Here is a 22,707-nt window from a genome sequence, read left to right as displayed (position 1 = left end):
TGAGAACAACTAAAAAATTCTTACAAGTGCTGATCTTAATAAATACTTATTTACCAAAGTGGAAGTATAATATTAAGTCCAAGAGAGGGGGCTAGAGATTTGTTCTTAGGACCATTGTGAAGGTACATTTAGGGGTATAACTTCCCAGAACATGCATCTGGAGACAGGTTGGAGAAGTACAGATCCTAAGGATATAAAGAAGGCAGAACACAGCTTATGTCCCGACCTGAGAATGTTACTGGAATTCTCTGTGGTTCACTTCCTGTGATTGTACAATGGAGACAATGGCAGTACGTACCTCACAGAGCCATTGTGTATATTGAATCAGCTGATCTATGTATAGCTCTTAGAACAATGAGCTAACACTGAGTCTGGCACAGAGAAGGCACAGGCTCAGCCTGGAACATTCAGTGAGCTAACCTTCAGTGAGCTCTACCTGGAACAGAGAGCTCACTGAATGTGAGCTATGGTACTTTTAGTAAGCATTTCTCAGGATGTGATCTTTTTTCATTCTCTCATCCTCTCTCTCTCTCTCTCTCATTGTACATTCATAGGTTGCTTTGAATTATTTGGGAAATGAGACAAGGTAAAAATAAATATAGGCTTGAAAATAACCCTTATTTATTAATAAATTCACTTTTATAATGTTAAACATTCAGTTTTATAATGTTTCACTTTTTTAATGTTATACATTAAAATGTATAAGCTGGGGTTTTTTTGCAATTAAAAAAATAATTCTAGGAACAGGATATCTGAATTCAGGTTACAGCTTTGTCACTACTATACAATCTTGAATAAGCCTCAATTCTAGCAGCCTCAGTCTTCAGACAGTAGAAATGATACGGCCAGGATCACCTACCTGGAATCTTTATTCTGGCAAGCCTGGGCAGAAATGTTCTTTTGCTCCATGATTCACATTTGATGAGCACTTTCTCTGTGCCAGACTCAGTGTTGGAGGTGGGACATGCAAAGTTGGTTACCTTGAGGAATCCATGCTGGAGTGTCACGACCGTATATTCATGATGTAGTCTTCCCTATAAGTCAACCAGGCAACTGCTCAGCTAGCTGCCTGCTGAGCAGCCTGGCACCAAAGAATAGATAAGAGTCACATATGGTAACTATGCTATTCACTAGGCTTTTATTAAGGGCAGGTTCCCTCAAAGTAGAACATCAGCATACCTTAATATCCCACTCACACTCTAACAATCTAAGAGAAATATAACACACACAGAGCAATCAATGGGGGATAACAAACCCGAGTCCCAGAGTCTCGGTCTGCAGGTCCAGGAGACAGCACGGTGGGCAAGGGAGTTGTCAGCGTCTTGTAAGGGAGGCTCTCCAGAGCCAGGTGGGCAGCAGGGCAGACAAAGTCCTCAGTCCAGCAGGGCAGAGCCTCCATCAGCCGATGCCAAGGGCGATCAGTGTGGCGTGGAGCAGCACTCTGGTGTGTGGAGCTCAGCTGTCTCAGCAGTGATCTGGAGTCTGCCTCAGTTATACCTTGAAAGTGGTGTACTCCACCCTCTGGGTCTCTTGATAAATCTCTTGGCACCGTTGCTAGCAGTTGGGGAATTTGCCCAGGAGCCTATCTATGGGTGGTCCCACTCTGCAAACACAGCTGCTCTACCACGTGGGCAGATATCTTTGTCTCTTTGTCAGATGTGTCTGCTCTGACTTAGGTAGTTTCCTTCCTGAACCAAAGTGTCATGGCTGACTGACAGCCATTTTGGTTGACATGAGTGACTCCACTTTGTATCATATACTTTATGCTATCTTGACCCAACTAATGCCATTTCATTGGTCCTGCTCTCCACACGGAGGAACTGAGATCCTGGCCTGGACGTGTGCATGCAAGTGAGCGTCCGGGGTGGGGAAGGGACCAGAAGTGCATGTTCCAGTTGCAAATGACAATTTTCAAATTCTAGAAAATTCACAAACTACATGTGGGGAATAATAGCTAGCATTATATTGGCCCTTCAGAAATAGGTTCTTTTCTTTTTGACATAAAACATATGCACGTTTGCATAGGACTTTCTTCTACCTGTAACTGCCCCCATCTGAAATCTGCATTTTGCATTTGTTTTGGACCCTTTAAGATTCCACAAACCTTTAACTCAATCCCTCAGGACAAAACATTTGTATTTGTTTGGCAGAAACTTTCTCACTGTTTGTCCAGTTATTAAGTTAGTTAGATAGAAAATAATGATATTACTACTCTTTCATGCTTATGACTCTTGACATATTTTTCCCTGACATTTTTTTAAAAATAGAAACTTTGCTCATTAGCTGAAATCCCAGTTAATACTATCCAATATCAAAGGCAGGATCTGGTACACCAGTTTCCTTGGAGAAAAGAATGTGGGTCTCTAATTCAATTACAGATGGAACTGAATTTGATAGCTGAGGCTATTTGCCAATAATATTTTTGTAGCCACAGATAACCTGGTGACTCAGCATTTCAGTTTTGAGGCAGGTCAGAAGAAGGTCTGCTCTGAGTCTCATTGTCGTCCCCATGCATGTTTCTTCAAACATTCATTCAGTGCCTACTATGTGCACGTCCACTCAGAGCATGAAGCTCACCAGGCTGACCAAACCCACATCTCGGTGTCAAACCTTAAGGTACCCTTCACCCCCCAATTCTATAGCTGTGGTATCTAAATAAATGAGGAGGACTGTTATAAAAACTGAGATTCAGCTGCCTGGAGCCACAAAAAGCCAAACTTGCAAAGGCAGGTATTGGTGCAAAAAGAAAAGAGGTTTATTCAGGTGCTGTACAACCTGGGAGAATGGTGGTGTCCCATCTCAAAGTTCATCTCAACCTCCTGTTCGCACCTGAAGTTCTTACAGGAATATGGAGAGGGTTTTTTTTTTTTTCCTAATCCAATGATCTTTCCAGCTTTTGGCAGGCTGAGGGCCCTATCCATCCATCTTTATAGCTTTTGACAAGGTGCCCTCAGTGTAAGACCCCCCTCTGCCACCATCTTGGCCAATGAGTGGAGATCCCCTGGTGCTCCAACTGACTGTTTAAGGTAACAGGACCACAGGAAAAAATAATTTAAAGGTTTTTTTATTAATCCATTTCTAGGATATTTGGTATTGCTTAGACTGAACTTATTCTTTTTTGAAATCTTGCTTCTCAAAATGTAATAAAAGGAGAAATACAAATGGCTGATAAACCATAAAAAGATGCTTGGCCTCAAAGTGACAAATGAAATGAAAACTAGAATAAAATATTACTTTTCTTCTATAAAAGTGATCATTAATTGAAAATTGATAATACCCAATGTTGGCAAGGGTGAAGTGACAGGCATTCTTAGTCAGCTGTTAGACCTTAAAGTATTAGTAAATTTTTCCAGAAGGAAAAATAAACTAATATTTTGTATATTCTTTAACCTTGAAATTCTACTGTTATGAAATTATCTTGAAGACATAAAATATGGATGTACACAAAGATTTGCCTTCAAGTATAATTGTTGCATTATTTTCATAGCAGATGGTTTTTAAAAATTAAGTGTCCAAAAATAAAAGGTTGGCTAAATAAAAAAATGCTCTACCCATACTATGATGTTGTGTCCTCATTAAATACAATGTCATAATACTTTGTGGCAACAATATATTTGTAATATATTAAGCAAAAGAGACACTGCCCTGCTAGGAATGGCTATTCCTAAGTAAATCTTTAAGCTCTATTTGATTTTTTGTTTTTGTGGGTTTTTAAAAAATTTTTATGGTAGATGCATTTACCACTTTGAAAAAAAATAATAAAATATGTAATAATAAAAAATGTGTAAAATATAAGGCCTGGCTAGCGTAGCTCAGTGGATTGAGCACGGGCTGCGAACCAAAGTGTCGCAGGTTCGATTCCCAGTCAGCGCACATGCCTGGGTTGTGGGCCAGATCCCCAGTGGGGGCCACATGAGAGTCAACCACACACTGATGTTTCTCTCTCTCTCTTTCTCCCTCCCTTCCTGTCTCTAAAAATAAATAAATAAAATATTTTAAAAATGTATAAAATATAATGCAATGCTTCTTAAAGTGATATGAATTTCTAAATGCTATTAAAGCAAATAGATGTTGGCAATCACCTTATAGTCCCTGTGAAAGTAACTTTATTAAAATTTATATTGTGCTACTTTTTATCACTTTAAGTCCAAATAACTTAGAATACAGTATTTGTCAAGGAAACTGTAAACACGTAGGACTCTGGTGCCCCTGTTAGACATTCTGCATCCTGCTGAGGTGGTTGTACACTGTTTCAGTGGGCAGCTGGGATTCATAAACCTGCACTCCTGCCCGTGGGAAGCACGTGGAAGTAATAGGAAGAGCTGACAGATGTAAGTACTTTTGAAGCTGAATTCAAAATAATAGGGGGAAAAACGCAACACTCATCGGTACCCAGAGTAGCCTGCACTAAATTCCCATCTCTGCCCCTCTTTGGCTGTGTAACCTTTGCCAACTTTTTCAACTTCATCAAAACAAGAATAATGATAATATCTACCTTTTCCATTAGCGGTGAGATTTAAAGATGACAAAGGTGTAATTTGCATTGCATGTGGCAAATAAATACTCACTCAATAAACTTTAGCTATAATTCCCATCAATAAGTTTATCACATGGTGGGTACATCTGAAGCCCCCTGCTCAGTTCTATGTGGCCAAACCTGAGGAGGGCTGTCAAATACCAAGATTAGCCAACAACCACCCACATTCCTCAATATTCTCAAGGAAAGAGAAAGTGCAATCCATGGAAAGGAATTGAACTTGGAAATGCCCTTGCATTCCTCCTTTATTTTCCTGTGTGTGTGTTTGCCTTAATGGAATCCTTTTGTTCTAGGGGGAAAAAAAGCAGGAGAGGTGCTGTTCATCACTGTTAATAGTGCAAAGCCTGGAGGAGTAACATATTCAGTGTTTTGGGACCCAGAGTCCAGCAAGGGTTATGTTTTAGGGGATCCTCTTTGAATTGCATGATTTTTTTTTTTCCTCTTTAAAGTTGTTTAAATGTTACCGAACTTGTTACGTCCCTGGCTGGATAAAAATCTCTGAGCAAACTGGTAAATGTTGCTGAAGCCCAGAGATGGGTGTCCCAGCACAAGGAAGGGCTGGATTTATTCAAGCACTGAACACGGGGAACAGTGACTGCTTTATGTGGTCAAATAATTGACCTGCTAAAACAATGGTCACTCACAAGAAAAATGTTAAGAAAAGTTTACTCAAGCTAGGAGAGCATCCGTGAGTTCACTATCCCTTTCGTGTAGAATGAGTCATTGAAAACTCTAGCTTCATGTTTCTAAGGTAAAACCCCTCAGTCCTGAGCAGGCAGGAAAAAAAAAATTGTTTGCTTCTTGAAAACACAAAGGCTTATATTTTCAGATCTCAAAAAGAGATATAATTTAGAAAAAGGATAATCACAAGCAACACTTTCTGCTGAGAACAAAAACAAAAGAAAAAAATATTTATGGACATTCCCAAGAAACCACTATGGCAAATCTCACTGGAACTTTAATTCGTGGGGAGGCTTTGAAACATCAGCAGACAGCAGGAAATGAAAGGGCATGCGAATAACAAAGGACAACTCCAGTTTCCCTCCTATCCATACCTCTATAAATTGCAAAGAAAGTCCTTATTTTTAGCAAAATTGCTATCACATTTACAAACAGCAGTTCTGGACATGTGTCCACAGCTCTGCGCCAACATCGCTGCCTTGCTGTGGATCCAAACCCACGAGAACATTCTGTTTTTAAAAGCAGTTTTGCTTTAGAGTACATTCACGTGGAGAGTCGGGAATGAGAACTCTTGTGGATAATGAGAACTCAGGGCCTGAGAACAAGAGAAATCTGCTAGAGATCTCAAGGAGTACACTAGGAAGAAAAGTTCTTTTTTAGCTCCCAGTGAATTCCTCAGCAATTAGTGGTTTGTCTTGAGATGACAGAAGTTGCAAGAACCGCGGCCAGAGACCCGCTGCCTGCCTACATCATGGGGATAACCTCAGTCTCTGAGGAAACAAAGCTGCAAGTTATTGTGGCCTAAAATATGTTTTCAAAGCTTTATGGGCCTCTCCTTTAATAATATATGAAGCAAAAAAAAAATAACAAGCGAAGGAAATTTGTCTTTGATCAGGATTTCATAGATATTTCAAAGCAGAGGAGTGCATTAGCACTATAAAATGTTGTTTCTGAACAAGGAAATATGTTTCAGTATCCCAAGCTATCCTCCAAGACGCATCTTAAGCACTTGGAGAAATAAAGTCCAAGATAAATGGTTGTGGGATTGTGTAAGTAAAATAACTCTAACCCCCAGCATTACTCAAAAAGATATAATAAAGTAGCATGAAAAACCATATGCTTCCAAAATCATCACAATCTGTCAAAAACAGCATGTCATTTTAGTTGTATAATTTTTGTACCACTGCTAAGTCCACTTCGCTACCCCATCAAATGCTCAATTATTAAAAAAATGCACACTTATTGAATTCAATAGATAACTGGAAAGCAAGGAAAAAATACCACCCGTCCTTCCACTGCCAGGGATGGACATGATTAACATACAAGCATATTCCCCCCTTTTTTTTTTTTACTTATTTTAAGCATAATTGAGAGTGTAGTGTGTGTGTATGTGTGTGTTTTTACTTACCATATCATGGAAATGTTTCCAAGGTCACAGAGAATACTTCATAATTATCATTGTGAAGGCACCATGATGTTTTATCACATAGATATGCCATAATTTGCTTAACTGTTTCCTTCTTTAGATTCTGCACACTTTTATACATTTGTACACTCTGAGTGGTTTGTTATTGCAAGTAATTAGGACGTTTTCTTGCTAGAACATGACAGAATTGAACCTATGTGTTTTGTAAGGTATATTGAGATATATATATATATATATATATATATATATATCTCAATTTTGGGTGCTGACACCAGATATTTTGATTTATCTAATATTTATTTTATTTGATACAGTTCATTGAAAATGAAGGAGACTTGTACCTACAATATATAAAGGACTCCTAGACATTAATAATAAAAGATAAATAACCTGGTTTTTAAATGGGCAAAAGGTTTGACTAGACATTTATCCAAAGAAGATATGCCAATGGCCAATATAAAAAAATGCTCAACATCTTTAATCATCAGGAAAATGCAAATCAAAACCACAAAGGGTTATTACTTCATACCCACTAGGATGGCAATAATCAAAAAGACAATAGCAAATGTAGGGGAGGGTGTGAAAGAATTGGGGTGCTGCCCATGAGAATGTAGAATGGTGCAGCCACTTGGAAAACAGTGTGGTGGTTCCTCGAAGGCTAAGCATGAAGTTATCATATGACCCAGTAATTCTATTTGTACATATCCAAGAGAAATGAGAATATATGTCTACACAAAAACTTGTCCATAGCAGCATTATTTTGTAAAGATTATATTTATTTATTTTTAGAGAGAGGGGAAAGGAGAGAGAAGAAGAGGGACAGAAACATCTGGCATGCCCCCAACTGGGGATTTGTCCTGCAACTCAGGCATGTGCCCTGAACAGGGATTGAACTGGCGACCTTTCACTTTGCAGGCTGACACTCAACCCGCTGAGTCACACCAGCCAGGGCTACAGCAGCATTATTTTTAGTGACCAAAAAGTAGAAAGAGGCCTAATGTTCACCAATTAATGAATGGATAAATAAATGTGATATATTCATATAATGAAATATTAATCAGCAATTAAAAGGAATGTAGTATTTATGTGTGTGTGTGTGTGTGTGTGTGTGTATGGTGCAATATGAATGAATCCTGAAAACATTATGCTAAGTGAAAGAAGCCAGTTATGAAAGATCACTTATTTTATGACTTCATTCATATGGAAAGTACAGAATAGGCAAAGCCATGGAGACAGAAAGGAGTTTGGTGGTTGCCTGGGGCTGAGAGGGGTGGGAGGGCGTGACTACCGACAGGTGCAGGATTTCTTTGTGTGGAGATAAAAATGGTCTGGAATTAAATGGAGGTGATGGGTGCACAATTCTGTGAATATACTAAAAATCACTGAATCAGACACTTTAAATGAGTCAAGTGTGTATATGTGAATTACATTTCAACAAAATAGTTATTTAAAAAGAACATGTTCCACCTTCGGCTCATTTTTCATAGAGGATTCTTAGCACATTACAAAACATGTTTAGACTTTGGCTCATTTTGCATAGTTTAAAAGGTACTAAAAATAAACCCACCATATACGTGGCAATATAGTTTTCCTAAATGCAAAGCATACTTTGGTATCAAATTTATTTATAAGTGTTTGAGATGATCTTTTAAACACAAGAGAGAATCACTAAAGTATCACTAAAGTCAGGTTTCAGATGGTTGACCCACCAATGCTTGCCGTTTTAAAAACAGACTTTGGAACGAGGCTACCTGAGTGAAACTGCAGAATTATTTTTGAGAGAAATTAATCTAATGCATAGGCTTTTACTATAAACTCAAAGTGAATGTGAGCTTTCCCCGTCCAGGGACTGGAATCAGATTTACTTAGTTTTAAAGCTCAGACATTGATAAAGGTTGGCAAAAACTCTCTATAAGTCTCATATACAGTGAGGTTATTTCCATTTCTCACCTTTCTAAGAATGAATGTAGTCTGACCAGTTTGATTTAGTTGGCACTTGTTTGTTTAATTTGTCACAACTCTCTGACAGTTCACAAGTGACACCAACTTGTGCAGTCGCACGTCCTGGGGTGGAGTAGGGGAGTGGCGAGGCGGTGGACGAACCTGAGGGATTATAAATATTTCTGTGGTTATTTCCCAGAAAATATAATCTGCCACTAAGGGTAACTTTTAAAGCTTATCTTAGTCATTTTCACTCTTGCATGAATATATTGGGTTGGCCAAAAAGTTTGTTTAGTTTTTTTTGCAAAATAAACAACACATTTTTCACTTCCACCAATAACTTTATTGATTTGGATATTTTGAATATGTCAACTATCTCCTGCATGGTAGAATGCTGACTGTTCTCAATTAATGTCTCGATTTGATCCTATCAGCTTCAACTGATCTGCCCAACTGTGGAGCATTGTCCAGCGAGAAATCTCCAGCATGAAACTTCACACACCACCTTTGACACTTTCGATCAGTCACAGCACCGTCTCCATACACTGCACAAATCTTTTGTTTGTTTCAGTTCTGTTTTTGCCTTTCTTGAAATAATAAAGCATAATATGCCAAAAATGTTGTGTATTTTCTTTCATCTTCAATATTAAAATGGCTACACAAAAATTCACAAATTTTGATGTTTTTAAAACATGCACTCTTATATGGCAGCTGTCACCATACAACCTAATAAAGTTGTTTAAAATGAAGTTAAAGACAACTAAATGCTCCTAGAGCCATCTTACAAAAAAAACTAAATAAACTTTTTAGTCAGCCCAATATTTTAGATCCTTTCTGAGAACAGATTCTCATGAGAAGGTAAGAACTGGAGTACACAGACTTCAAGGAACTGGGAAGGGGACACAGAGAGAGAAAGTAAATGGGGTGCTCACAAAAGTGGAGATGGGTTTTATCGACCACCACGCCTGCTGTGCTACCCTTGAACGTGTGAGTGCCCTACCCCCCCACCCCAAACTGCTTAAATTGTTCTCTCTCTTGATAAGAACGGGGGATGTTCTATTGAAAAACATTCTGAATGTTTTCCATTTGTCATCCAATCACTTTTCTCTTCTTCTTCCAAGCCATGTCCTGCTGAAGACCTGGCTTCAAAGCAAGTTAGTATGACTCTAGTATTATGGAAGGCATAGCAGTGCGTTGCTCAATGTCACTGGCCCGCTCCAGGCTAGTCACCTTAATCAGCTAGGCGGTGACAACACCTCAGTTTATATCTCCACGACTGGCCACACCTTTGAGTTCCAAATCCCTGTAATCAAAAACCAGCACCACAGTGAACACACCCAAAACCAGACTCGTCATCCCTTCAACAGTGCTCCTCCTTCAGGGTTCCCAGTGTTACTAAACACAGTCATCCAAACAGTTGCTCAAACAAACAAACAAACAAAAAAATTGAGAATCCTCTTTATATGCTCCCTCATCTTACATATCCAGAGAATTAGAAAACTCTATCCGTTTTAACTCTCCTGCATCTGTCCGTTTCTCTCGGCTTCCTCGGCCACCCTCACCTCCTGACGTCCGAATAACGCGCCTCCGGGGGTCTCCTCCGCCTTCAGATTCACCCCGTTTCAGTACGTCCTGCCCACAGCACCGAAACAATGATCTTCCTAAACCACAAAACATGATTATAGGAAACTCTCACGGAAAACTCTTTAATGGTACCTCCTGACCTGAAAGGAAAAACCGAACTGGTTAACACGGCGCCCGCTCCTCTCCGGCCACTTGCCTCGCCTCTCTCGGGAGATCTTGTGCTTCCTCGAGGGAGCCCAGCATTGCCGCCTCGGGGCCAGTTCTGCCGGCAGTTCTTTCCACCAAGGCTATTTGTACCAGAGGGTTCTCAGACATCGTAGATAAAGAATTATCAAAGACTCATTTTATCCGGAGTTATGTGTCTCATACAGCAAATTGGGCGTGAATACAGGCAGTCTATGCGAGACTCATTTGGAGAGTACAAATGACTAACTAGGAAACACTAGTGAATTATTCATGTTTCTCTGTTTAGCAAACACTACATTCTGTAATGCTGTAAATATTGTAATTTATTCTACCCCGATAGTAATTGGCTTTGTGATATAATTTTAGGTTTTAATCCAACCTAAGTTAAAATTTTATCCAAATATTTTTTAATGATACAGATTCCAATCACTTTCTTCTAGTTTTCAGATTTAACTCTGGAAAACTTAATTCAAATCTGGTGGGATAGAAAAGGCAAAGAAGGCATTCGAAGAAGCCAGATGGATGTGAGCTCAAGTCCCTGCATGTGGTAATTAGGTAATGCTGAGAAACTGTTTCACCTATGAAATAAAGATAATATTTGATTTACAAGGTTGCAGTGAAAATTAGATGAAAAAGCATGAATAAAAGAGCTAGATGTAATTTATAATTCATAATGGGCCTTTAGCAAACTTTATTCTTACTCATTTAATTTATATCTTATGTATCTCTGAATACAGACATACCCGTAGGCAATATTTTTTTATATAGACACACAAACACCCATTTTATAAACACATACTGTAAAGACCTTCCAAAATTAAACTGCATCTTAGATACGATGTTGTGGGACTATTTGAGCCTGTCGTTTGGGCCACTGGAGCAAAGCCAAGCTAATTAAATCTCTTACAAATTTAGGTATATAAAAGACTCCAGCCATTGACCATTGCAAGTATTCTATTTCTGGGGAGAAAGGAGACAGGTTTATTTGCAGTATCCCATGCTTAATCATCAGTATTAAATGAGTTAAGACCAGAACTAATCAAAGCAGCAAAACAGTTGATTACTGCTGTTTTGTAAGAGAAAGAAGTAATTGATGTTCACCCAGGTTAAAGCAGCCAAAAAGAACTCCAAATAAATGGCCCAGCTCTTTTTCTCTCTTTATAATTTGTTTTCAATGGTCTTTAGTCTGTGATTATTTAAATATTCATTTATTTCAGAAGCCTATTTGTGCAAGTCCCAATTAAAAAGCCAATCACGTTGTTAATAAATTGGGCTAACAACTTCTTTCAGATGAAGAAACACATAAATCACAATGTTTCATCTATAAAATTTGACTTTGTGTGCATATGTAGGCAGTTAATTTCATTATAACCAGGGAAGATCATGAAACCGCTTGGATTTTTTAATGATTGATTTATGGAGGAAGGAAGGGCTATGAAATGCCTTATGTAACATGGAGAATCTGCTGTTCTATTTGTTCAAAATTATATCTTACAATTTTCTTCACAAACATTTTGTACTCATTTGCTTACTATTCAGTATAGGTAGAGTGACTGTAGACAGTTATGTCTGTAATTAGTGACCTAGTTGTATTTTACCATCTGGCTAGAAATATTGGTATAATTAGCATATATCTTTCTTTTGGCCTTTCAAAGGGATATTAGAATCACTAAATTTAAATTCCAGTGGTGAACCACAAAGGGCGAAATCCCTTTGACTAATTATAAAATATTCCCTTTTGCTTATTCTGAAAGTTGACCGACCACAGCATACGGTTGGCATGGGACCTAAACGTGAGACATTATTCATTTGATTCTGACTATGCTTGCATTACCCTGTCCATTAGAGATTCTCCAACAATTTTCTTAGTAACAATATATTTTAAAGGAAAGGACTTAATTGATTTCAACAATCTGTGAGATCAATTTTATTCTTTTTTCTTTTATTTTTTTAATTGTTGATCTATTACAGTTGCCCCAACATTCCCCCATTGCTCTCCCCTGCCCCATTCACCACTCCGGTCCCATAGTCAATACACATCCTATTGTCCATGTCCGTGGGTCATGCATGCTTGTTCTTTTTTTTTTTTTTTTAAGGATTTACATCCATTTGCTTTTTTTTAAAGATTTTATTTATTTATTTTTAGAGAGGGCAGAGAGGAAGATAGAGAGAGAGAGAAACATGAATGTGTGGTTGCTGGGGGTTATGGCCTGCAACCCAGGCATGTACCCTGGCTGGGAATCGAACCTGGGACACTTTGGTTCCCAGCCCGTGCTCAATCCACTGAGCTACACCAGCCAGGGCTGCATGCTTGTTCTTTAGTTAGGTCCTCCCCTTTCTTTTCCTCCCAGTGCTATTGTAAACAGCACTGCTATGAACACTGGGATGCATAGGTTCCTCTGAATTGGTGTTTCAGGATTCTTAAGGTATATTCCCAGCAGTGGAATCACTGGGTCAAAAGGCAGCTCTATCTTAAGTTTTATGAGGAATTTCCATACTGTTTTCCATAATGCTTTACCAGTTTGCATTCCCACCAACATTGCACTAGGGTTCCCTTTTCTCCACAACCTCACCAGTGCTTGTTGTTTGTTGATTTGGTTATGAGGGCCATTCTGACAGGTGTGAGGTGATAACTCATTGTGATTTTAATTTGCAACTCTCTGATGGCTAGTGATGCTGAGCATCCTTTCCATATGCCCACGGGCCTTCTATATGCCCTCCTTAGAAATGTCCCTTCATGTCCTTTGCCCATTTTTTAATTGGATTGTTTGTCTTCCTGGTGTTGAGTCATATGAGTTCTTTATATATTTTGGAGATCACACCCTTGTCTGATGTATCATCAGCAAATATGTTCTCCCATGAAATCAGATCCCCTTTCTTTTTTCTTTTTTTTAGCTATGCAGAAGCTTTTTAATTTGATGTAGTCCCATTTGTTTATTTTTTTCCTCTGTTTCCCTTGCCCTAGAGGATGTATTGGTAAAAATATCGTTGTGTAGGATATCTGAAATTTTATTGCCTGTGTTTTCCTCCGGGACTTTTACAGTGTCATGGCTTGAGTCTTTTATCCATTTTGAGTCTATTCTGGTGTATGGTGTAAGTTCGTGGTCTAGTTTCATTTTTTTTGCATGTACCAGTCCAGATCTCCAAGCACTGTTTGTTAAAGAGGCTATTTTACTCCATTTTATGTTTCTGCCCCCTTTGTCAAATATTAGTTGACTGTAGAGACATGGGTTTATTTCTGGGCTTGCTATTCTGTTCCATTGATCAGTTTCTTTCCTGTAAGTAAAACTTTTACTTTGCCATATAATATGAAAATAGAGAACCTTGTGTATGTGTGTAGTGAGGAAACTTTGCCTGGGGAAAATGTTGGAACTTTTCTATTCTTACAGTAAAATTTTGATAAATAAAGCAGATGTCGGATGTGGAAAGGGCCATGATGGTTAATACTTTTGTGTCAACCTAAGAGAGCTAAAATATGCCCAGATAGCTAGTGAAACATTTCTACTCGTGTCTCTGAGGGTGTTTCTCAAGGAGGTTAGCATTTGAGTTGGTAGACTAAGTAGATCGACCTCACTAATGCGGATGGGCATCACTCAATCCACTGAGGGCGTGGATAGAACAAAAAGGCAGTAAGTAGAAGGGTGAATTTGCTCTTTGCTTGAGCTGAGACATCCATCTTCTCCTGCCCTCAACATCAGCCTGGTTTTCCAGGCTGCAGACTTGGACTGTAATTATACCAGCTTTCCTCGTTTTCCAGCTTGCAGGTGGCAGATTGTGGGGTTTCTCAGCCTCCATAATCACACAAGCCAATTCCTATATTGAATTCAACTGATAGAGAGGAATGAAGCAGCTGTGAGAACGCAGCCTGCTGCTGGTTTTGGAAGCCAAGGCATGGTCAAGCTCAGAGTTCCCAGCAGAAAGCTATGCCCATGACTCTCTGTCAAGGAAACATCTTCAAGAGTGATGGCCCATGAGAATCAGTGTGTTGTACCAGAATCTAATGGTGATTTCTAGTAAGTATGAAGCTTACAGTGCTACAAAGAGGGCAACTGAAAGTGTTATTACTTGGATCAAGAGAAGGAGCCTGCCCTTCCCAGTCCCTTCTCAAATACAAGAGCTGGTTTTCACAGAATAACTTGTTATATTTCTGGGTAAGCAGATCTTTGGAGATCCTTGGGCTACATTGCTTTGGAATCTGTGTTTTCCAAGTAAGTGTCCCACTACGTGCTGGTTCCTCCTTTGGGGATTCCCAGTGTAAACTAAAGCCTCCAAGGAATCCTGTAGTGAAAGTGCATCTTTAACACAGTTGAACATGGTGTTTCCAAAAATAATTGGGTACACATGCTTTCTTTCTTTGCCATACACTCATAACATTATGAAGGATATGAGTTTGGACAACATTGATGATTGTGTCAATTAAGATGGTTTCAGTGCAAATCACAGAAAACTCAAAAGCAAGTGGCTTTAACGAATGGGACATTTTAAAAAATGACATTCTGAAAAGTCAGTAAGATGACTGCTGCCATTGCTCCAGTGGCTTCAATGAAACAATGTCAAGGCCACCATCTCCGGGATTCCCTTGTTCTTTCCTTCACAGTTACAAGGTGGTGGGGAGGTGTGGGGTTGTGAGCATTTCTGGTTTTCCTTCGGGAATCAAATGCCTTTCAGAAGCTGCTCAGCAAAAGTCAGGTCACCCCTAGCTCCAAGTGAGCTAGAATAGCCTCTGTACTGGAGGCAAAGGAGAAGAGTTCTGGCTATAGCTGGTGTTTTAGCCAACCTACGATCTTCATCAGTGGTTGAATTACATAGAGATTTACTTTAGTTGTACGCTTTCAGCTTCCACCAAGACACACTATTAGAACCAGCCATATGCATTCTACCGTTGTTTTTCTAATAAGAACATTCTGTTCATGAGGCTGTTGTCCAAAGCCAAAAAAAAAAAAAAAAACTAATAAGCCCACGTGAGAAACTCTTCTCAGATTCAATGCTATCTTCTCCCTCCAAAGTCACATTCATTCCACAATGTTAACCCCAGATAACACTCCTGGCCTTGGATCATTATCTATAAGGTCCAACAATTTTCAACATACACTGGAGTACTGAGCAAAGTTCTTACTGCTCCAAAACCTCAAAGATCCCTCTCTCCTTGTTACCTTTTGAGACTTTTCCACTCTTTCCATACTATTTTTCTTGATAGATTTATGTATTTGCAAATAAAAGTCTCAGTGGAATTTTTAAAAATTCTTTTGAGTACTACTTCCCCTGATGCAAAGCAGTCTCCTGACATAAAAGGAAAAAAATACAGATAGAAATTGTAAATTAGTATTTCAAGATTTGGGCACATGCTTTAATCACAAATTAACATGTCCGGTATTTAATGTCTGTTTCTATTGATACAGCGTAAGCTTCACTTATTTGACCAATACTGTTCAAAGATTCTTCTGTTCTCTTTTTGCCAAATCTTCACTCTTCAAGGCACACCCTTCTCCACTCCCTTTTCTCTCAGCAGATGACTACATGCAGACTTCTCAGCAAGGAAACCCTTACTTCATGCTTCTATTGCCATCCACCTTCTTTATTTTTTCAGGAAAAAATGTTTTTCCTTATTCTAGCCAAGGTTGACCCAGTCAGCTATACTTCGGAACCCTTCACTCTCTCTGGTATTTTCTATCTTTAATCATCTTGCACTCATATGCGCTTCAATTGCTGTCCCTGTGTGGACTCCTCTTCGCCTACTAAAACATTTTTAAAAATACAAACCATTGTTCTCCTCCTCTTCCTCTAGATTTCTTGGAAGAGCAGTATATACCTGTGGCCTCTACTTCCTCACAATTTTCTCAACTATGTACAAACTCATGATTATAGAGAAATCATTACATCCAACAACCATTTCTCTGTCCTCTTCCTCTTGAAAGTCGGCTTGTTAAAACAGTTCAGATGAGACTCACTGCCCTCTTTCTGGCCTCTCCTCCCATCTGTTATGCTAGTACTAGGAAAACCAGTTAGAATATCATGTAATAATCTAGATCAGAGTCAACAAACTAAATGAAACCCATTGTTTTTATAAAGTTTTATTGGCACACCCATTCATTTGCATTTTGTCTATGGCTGTCTTAACGCTCCAATAGCAGAACTGAGTAGTTGTGACAAGATGCTGTCTGCCTTAGAAAGCCTAAAATATTTAATAACTGGACCTTTATAGAAAGATTGCTAACTCCTTCCTAGATGATCTAAAGAATCTAGACCAAAATGAAAAGAATGTGTACCCAACTGTGTTTTCAAAATATAAGAATCAAGAGGAAATGACTAAGATATACAAAATGATATCATTGATGAAAATGATTGAAAGAGGTACAATTGATAATTTTTAGAATGACACCTAGAGAATTCCAGCTGTGATGTGTGGGTAAATAGCACTGTTAACTAAGGAAGGTAATGTGAAGCCAGAAGTTTGGGTGAGGAGGTGATACAAAAAGGGAGAATACGGTCATGATTTTACTTGCAGCTACTTTGTACTTGAGGGTACTTTATTATACCCAAAAGAAAAAAGACAAGACAAATCACTTCAGTGCCAGGAGAAAAATTTGGACTAAAAAGAAAATCTGGGAATGTCTATGCTCTAGAAAAAGAAAATAAGCCCTGGCTGGCATAGCTCAGTGGATTGAGCGCGGGCTGGGAACCAAAGTGTCCCAGGTTCGATTCCCAGCCAGGGTACATGCCTGGGTTGCAGGCCATAACCCCCAGCAACCGCACATTGATGTTTCTCTCCCTCTCTCCCTCTCTCTCTCTCCCCCTCCTCCTTCCCTCCCTAAAAATAAATAAATAAAGTCTTTAAAAAAAAAAAAAAAGAAAGGAATTCTGGAAAAAAAAAAAAAAAGAAAATAAGATATGGAACAGAAAATGTTCACAATTAGAAATTTCCAGTGCATCAATTTCTCCTTCCTACAGATTCAATTGTCAAATTCTGCACACCACCTCTTTCTCATTACACTTCATACCTCTTACATGGTGATTTTAGCATGTACAATTGGCCCTTGTTATTCATGGATTCCCTATTTCCAAATTCACCTACCTGCTAAAATGTATTTGTAACCACCACATCAACATGCATGATGTTTCCATGGTCACTTGCCTACATGTTCACAGTGGTGAAAAATTTGAGTTGTCGGATATACTTGTTCCCAGCTGAGGTTGAACAAGGCGACAATCTGCCTTCTCAGTTCTCATAAGACAGCTGTCCTTTTGCGGTCTAGTTAGTGTCATGTTTTCTGCATTTCTTGAAAAAATTTTTAAATACTTCACCATTTTTTTAAAGATGTATTTCTTTTTAGAGAAGGGAAGGAGAATGAGAAGGAATGAAACATCAATGTGTGGTTGCCTCTCACACACCCCCTACTGGGGGCCTGGCAAGTAACCCAGGCATGTGCTGTGACAGGGAATTGAACCAGTGACCCTTTGGTTTGCAGGCTGATGCTCAATCCACTGAGCTACAGGAGCCAGGGCTATTCTCTGCATTTTTGTTAGTGATTTTACTATTTAAAATAGTCCCAAATCACAGTTCTGAAGTACTATGTAGTGTTCCTATGCACAAGGCTACTGTGTGCCGTATGGGGAAAAAATGCACATATTAGATAAGCTTCATTCAGGCATGCGTTACAGTGCCAAGTAGTGCATCCAATGTTAATGAATCAACTATATATTAAATGTCTTTAAACAATAACATAATAAAACCAGGTTATATATTGGTCAGTTAACAAAAATGTTATAAAGAGCTTTCAGGAACTTTGTATTTCTCCTAGAAGCAGTGCTTTGTATTTAGTGTTTATAGGAAATTTATAGAACAGAACTACCATAAATAATGGGAATTGGCTGTACCATAGTACACAACCAGATTATAAACTTCTTGAGGAATTCTTCATCTTTTTAAAAAAGATTCCATTTATTTAAACTAAAAAAAAAAGCCATAAACACTTCAACCACTTTTGATGAATTAGAATTTCTTATTCATCTTTATGCAACAGGTAGTAGCCATTCACTGACATTTTCTTAAAAAGTATCTATTATTACCACAGAATAGACCTTGTTTACAAATTTATATGACTTTTCCAACAGACAAGATCTAAAAACGTATCCGTATTGGAAAGGAAGTACAAAGATGATGTGGATCAAAGGCTAGAACCTCCAAGCAAGAAGGTTTGCTTTTAATAACACACTTAGAAATACTTGAAAAAAAAAAAGACAACCGTAAACAGTGCATTATAATTTTGAACCAAAAGGATCACTAAGTTGATGTAACAGTTTTTTTGTTCTTTTGTTTTTTACTGAAGGATTTATAACAATGTCATTTGATATGCCTTAAGCAACATGATTATACAATGAAAGCTAAGATGGAGGGCAGTTGTAATTCGTGTGAAATTTACAATGAAAGAGTATAAAGTTTTAAACTTTTATCAAATTATAAGCTTATAATTTCCCAAACTGGAAGTTCAATAACTTAATTTTAATACAAGTTGAAATTAAGGTATAATTGTTTACACAACAGTGAATAAGGAAGTTCCTAAGATATCCAACTGAAAATTTAAAAATAAACAGAAGATACGTAAACAGTTATAAAATACCAACACTTATAAAAGTTGCTTAGAGCGAGGCTATTCAAAGTATGGCCCATGAACTATTTGCAACCAATCTAAAATGAAAGAGAGAGTTTGTGCTGGATGAAAATCAATTATATCATTAAATCAGCTGACTTTATTTTTTATATCAAGACTTTCTTGATAAAGAAAGCAATGTGTTGATTTATATTACGGCACAGGCACCTTATCTCATTACAAATGAAGAAAAGGAACTGCTTGACTTCTTTAAAGTACCATTATAATTTTACTACTCAGAGTTAGATTAACTTTATGTGGGGGGAAAAATTAAAATGACAGTTATAATTGTCATCTACAGTTCTATTTTTCAATCTCATCTCTCTAGGGATTCTATCCAAAAAGCAAATTAAAATTTATAAATTCATCAGAATTTAACATTAATCTTCAGATGTGTTTAAATGTTACACACATACATTCACTTCAGAGGGGCTCTCTAGGTTCCTGCTTTAGTGAAATACAGATACATCATCTGCTTTTGATAGACATTTGCTTTCAATCCTAGGAGAAAAAGAGTAAGACTTGAGTCATTTGTTAATAAGTTCTCTCTAAAGATTAATATACTTTATTTTCACATTTTAATCAGTGAAAATATTTAAACTCTTCCTTATGAAAAAAATGAACTTTTATACTGCTTGTACATCCACTAGATGCATTTTTACAATAAAAATTGTTAAGAGAAAAGGTCTGGAAACTCACAACTCTGTGTATTCTATTAACTAATGGAAGTATATAACTATTTTAAGATTCCTAAGAAAGCCAGTATAAAACATTTTTTAAGAACTAGCTTATAATTCAAAATTCCAATATTTCTTGATTTTTTTAGTATATCACAACTCCTCTAGAAATTTAAATATATAACAGTCTTTTGTAAAAGTAATCATTTCCTCTTTCTCCAAAGACTTACGAAGCTTTACCTGCATTAGTTTAATACTGAAGGCAAATAAATGGACAATCAACAATTTAGAAAACACTCATCAGTTTTACATATACACAAGCCTGATTTAGTTTGTTTACTGACCCAACAAGCTACAACTTAAAGAATTTAAATGTATATTCATATGTCATAAGACAAGAGCTACTTTGGCACCTGAGTTGAGCACAATATAGAGGGAAGAATGTCTAAGAGAACGTTGTCTATAGGCTATATTTTATCTATCTACACATATATACACAGACCTATAATATACACATACGCACATACACAAACAGAAATAACTTTCCTTCAAAAAATGCTGGAGATGTAAAAGGGACTGACCATTTAACCAGATAAAGTGCAGTTTTAAGTTATGTGGAGTCTTCCAAATTTCAACAAATTAAAGGTTTTAAAGTAATATATAATCCAAAGGGGGGAAACTCAAGGATTTTTGAGTCTAAAACAATTTCTTTTGCTACAGTAACATGGTTATGACATTACAATTATGTTAACATGACAACAGACTTTTTAATAGCCACCAGGTGGGAAGTCTGACCAAAGATTACCCCAAAAGGAGTAACTCCTCATTTTAGGACTGAACATAGTCACCGGCCACTGATCAAACATTCTGCTGTCTGCAAACTCTCACCTGCACTGGTCCCAGCAAAAGGCCATTACAGGCCACTCTGCAGAGAGCCGTGTGCTGAGCCTCATGTCACTGGAAATTTTACAGAAGAACTTTAGAAGAGCTTGACGTCATCACGTTTTATGATCACAGGTATTGTGCTGACTCTGATACTGTTTAGTTCTACTGCACTGTGAGGATTTTTTAATGCATACTTTTAGAACTCTGAATGACTGGCTTGTATTTCAAGACTAAGAAGACATCTGAAATTCTGTAAGTTGCCTAAGTCTGTCAGCATTTTCTTCTACACACAACAAATATGTGTGGCTGACTGAATATGGAGCACATTTGGTTTTACCTAAGTGTTCTACTCTAGAAGCTCTAGGGGATGAAAATACACTTGCATACCCTATGTTTTCCATCCACCAGACCTTATCACATCTGAAGAATACTGACAGTGGGCCAAACATGTTCGAATTAAAAAATGCCATGCCACTCTTTTCTCTCCTCTAACTTGTACAGAATATCCCATTCAGGTTTCTAAGTCCCCCACTCTGCTTAAAGAATCTATCCCACAGCAGATCATATATAATAGAAATTTTATGTCATTTCAAAATACTCGTGATCAAAAAACATTTTCAAATGTAAAACAGCTCTTGAACATCTATAAAATTGTACATATTCTTGCTTGACAGTGTTACCCTAAACATTTTTTCTCAATAGAGGCATGGTATAGGACTTACCTTAGAAAACCTATTAAATTCAAATGTCTTCAGTTTTGTTCTGTTTACATCAGCCATAATATAACTCAAATCACTTTTTTCCTGACACACAAAACATTTTAATAAACCCATCTGAACCTGAATTCTTCCAATAACATGTAAACTCACATGCACTTTTACTTTTGGTCATATATTTAAATATTTTCTTCTTTGCATAGTTGGTACCTCAGGGTAGGAAATGAAATTATGCTAGTAACTAGTAATTTAACATTAAAACAATCCCTACACTTTTCTATGTCAAAGTGCATTTACAATATAAACAAGCCATATATGATGCTACAAACCATATCACACACTCAAGTGAATTTCAAATTTCAAATTCAGTCCAAGTGAGTCAAAGAGAAAAGTGCTAACAGAGCAAATCTGAAACAAGTTCATGGGGATTGGGCAACGAGTCATCAAAGCGACATCTTTTGGAAACCATACTGCTGTCCTCGGGGATGTTCTCTTTGTCTTCTCGATTGCTACAGGTGCCATTACAAGAGGATTTTGAAGTCTTGTCTTCTGAGGACCTTGTTGTGTGATCCTGACTTTGAGAGAAACTGGAAGTTTCTTCAGGGTGAAACAAATTTCCAAAGTCCCATTGCTGTAGCCAAGAATGAGAAAGGCAGCTTTCTGCTGTTGGTCTTTTCCTTTGAAAGAAAATACCAAGGAAAAATTGAGAACTAAAAACTCACTTGGAAATGTCTATAGTTCGAAATATCAAGTTATGTGTTTTTTTTAAAGATTTTATTTGTTTATTTTTAGAGAGGGAAGGGAGGGAGATAGAGAGAGAGAGAGAAACATCAATGTGCGGTTGCTGGGGGTCATGGCCTGCAACCCAGGCATGTACCCTGACTGGGAATCGAACCTGTGACACTTTGGTTCACAGCCCGCGCTCAATCCACTGAGCTACGTCAGCCAGGGCTCAAGTTATGTTTTAAAAATTATAAAAATAACATACACTCATGGTATAGAAGGAAAAATAGGAAAATTGAAGTACCTAGAAATTTCTCTAATTCTGACATGTGCTAAAAATTCAATTTATCATGGAGCTTACAGATGAAACTAGTTAAAAAGTTTGAGAATGTATGTTAGCCTCACAAATAAAAATTAGTAAAATTATTGTCTCGGGTTCATTGACCCTTTGAAGGAAAATATATATATAATTTATTATCTCTATTATTATTTTGTGTTATTGAAAGCAGTAACTGCTAAATCTTTAAAACAAAAGCTATTCTTTAATGATGTTCATCTAACATTTTGAGTTTTTAAATTTTGTTTTCTATTATGAAAGTAATATAGTCAAATATCACAATATTTCAAAAGTAAGGAAAACACCTATCAGAACTCCAACCTTCACACAAGCACCACTACCATTAAATCATGTTTCCTTAGTCTT

General features: G+C 37.6%; 1 protein-coding gene across 2 annotated transcripts in view; it reads right to left on the bottom strand.

The window, feature by feature from the left end:
- Nucleotides 1–18,456: 18,456 nt before the first annotated feature.
- Nucleotides 18,457–22,707, bottom strand: part of STK17B (serine/threonine kinase 17b) — a 30,306-nt gene continuing 26,055 nt past the window's right edge. For both annotated transcript variants that reach the window (XM_028509146.2, XM_036023149.1), the window contains exon 8: nt 18,457–21,958. In XM_028509146.2, coding sequence (XP_028364947.1) covers nt 21,676–21,958 — 283 coding nt within the window. In that variant the 3' untranslated portion in view covers nt 18,457–21,675. The remainder of the gene's footprint in view (nt 21,959–22,707) is intronic.

Source organism: Phyllostomus discolor, chromosome 4 (genome assembly GCF_004126475.2).
Source record: "Phyllostomus discolor isolate MPI-MPIP mPhyDis1 chromosome 4, mPhyDis1.pri.v3, whole genome shotgun sequence".
NCBI lineage: Eukaryota > Metazoa > Chordata > Mammalia > Chiroptera > Phyllostomidae > Phyllostomus > Phyllostomus discolor.
This window is presented reverse-complemented; position numbering and strand designations above follow the sequence as displayed.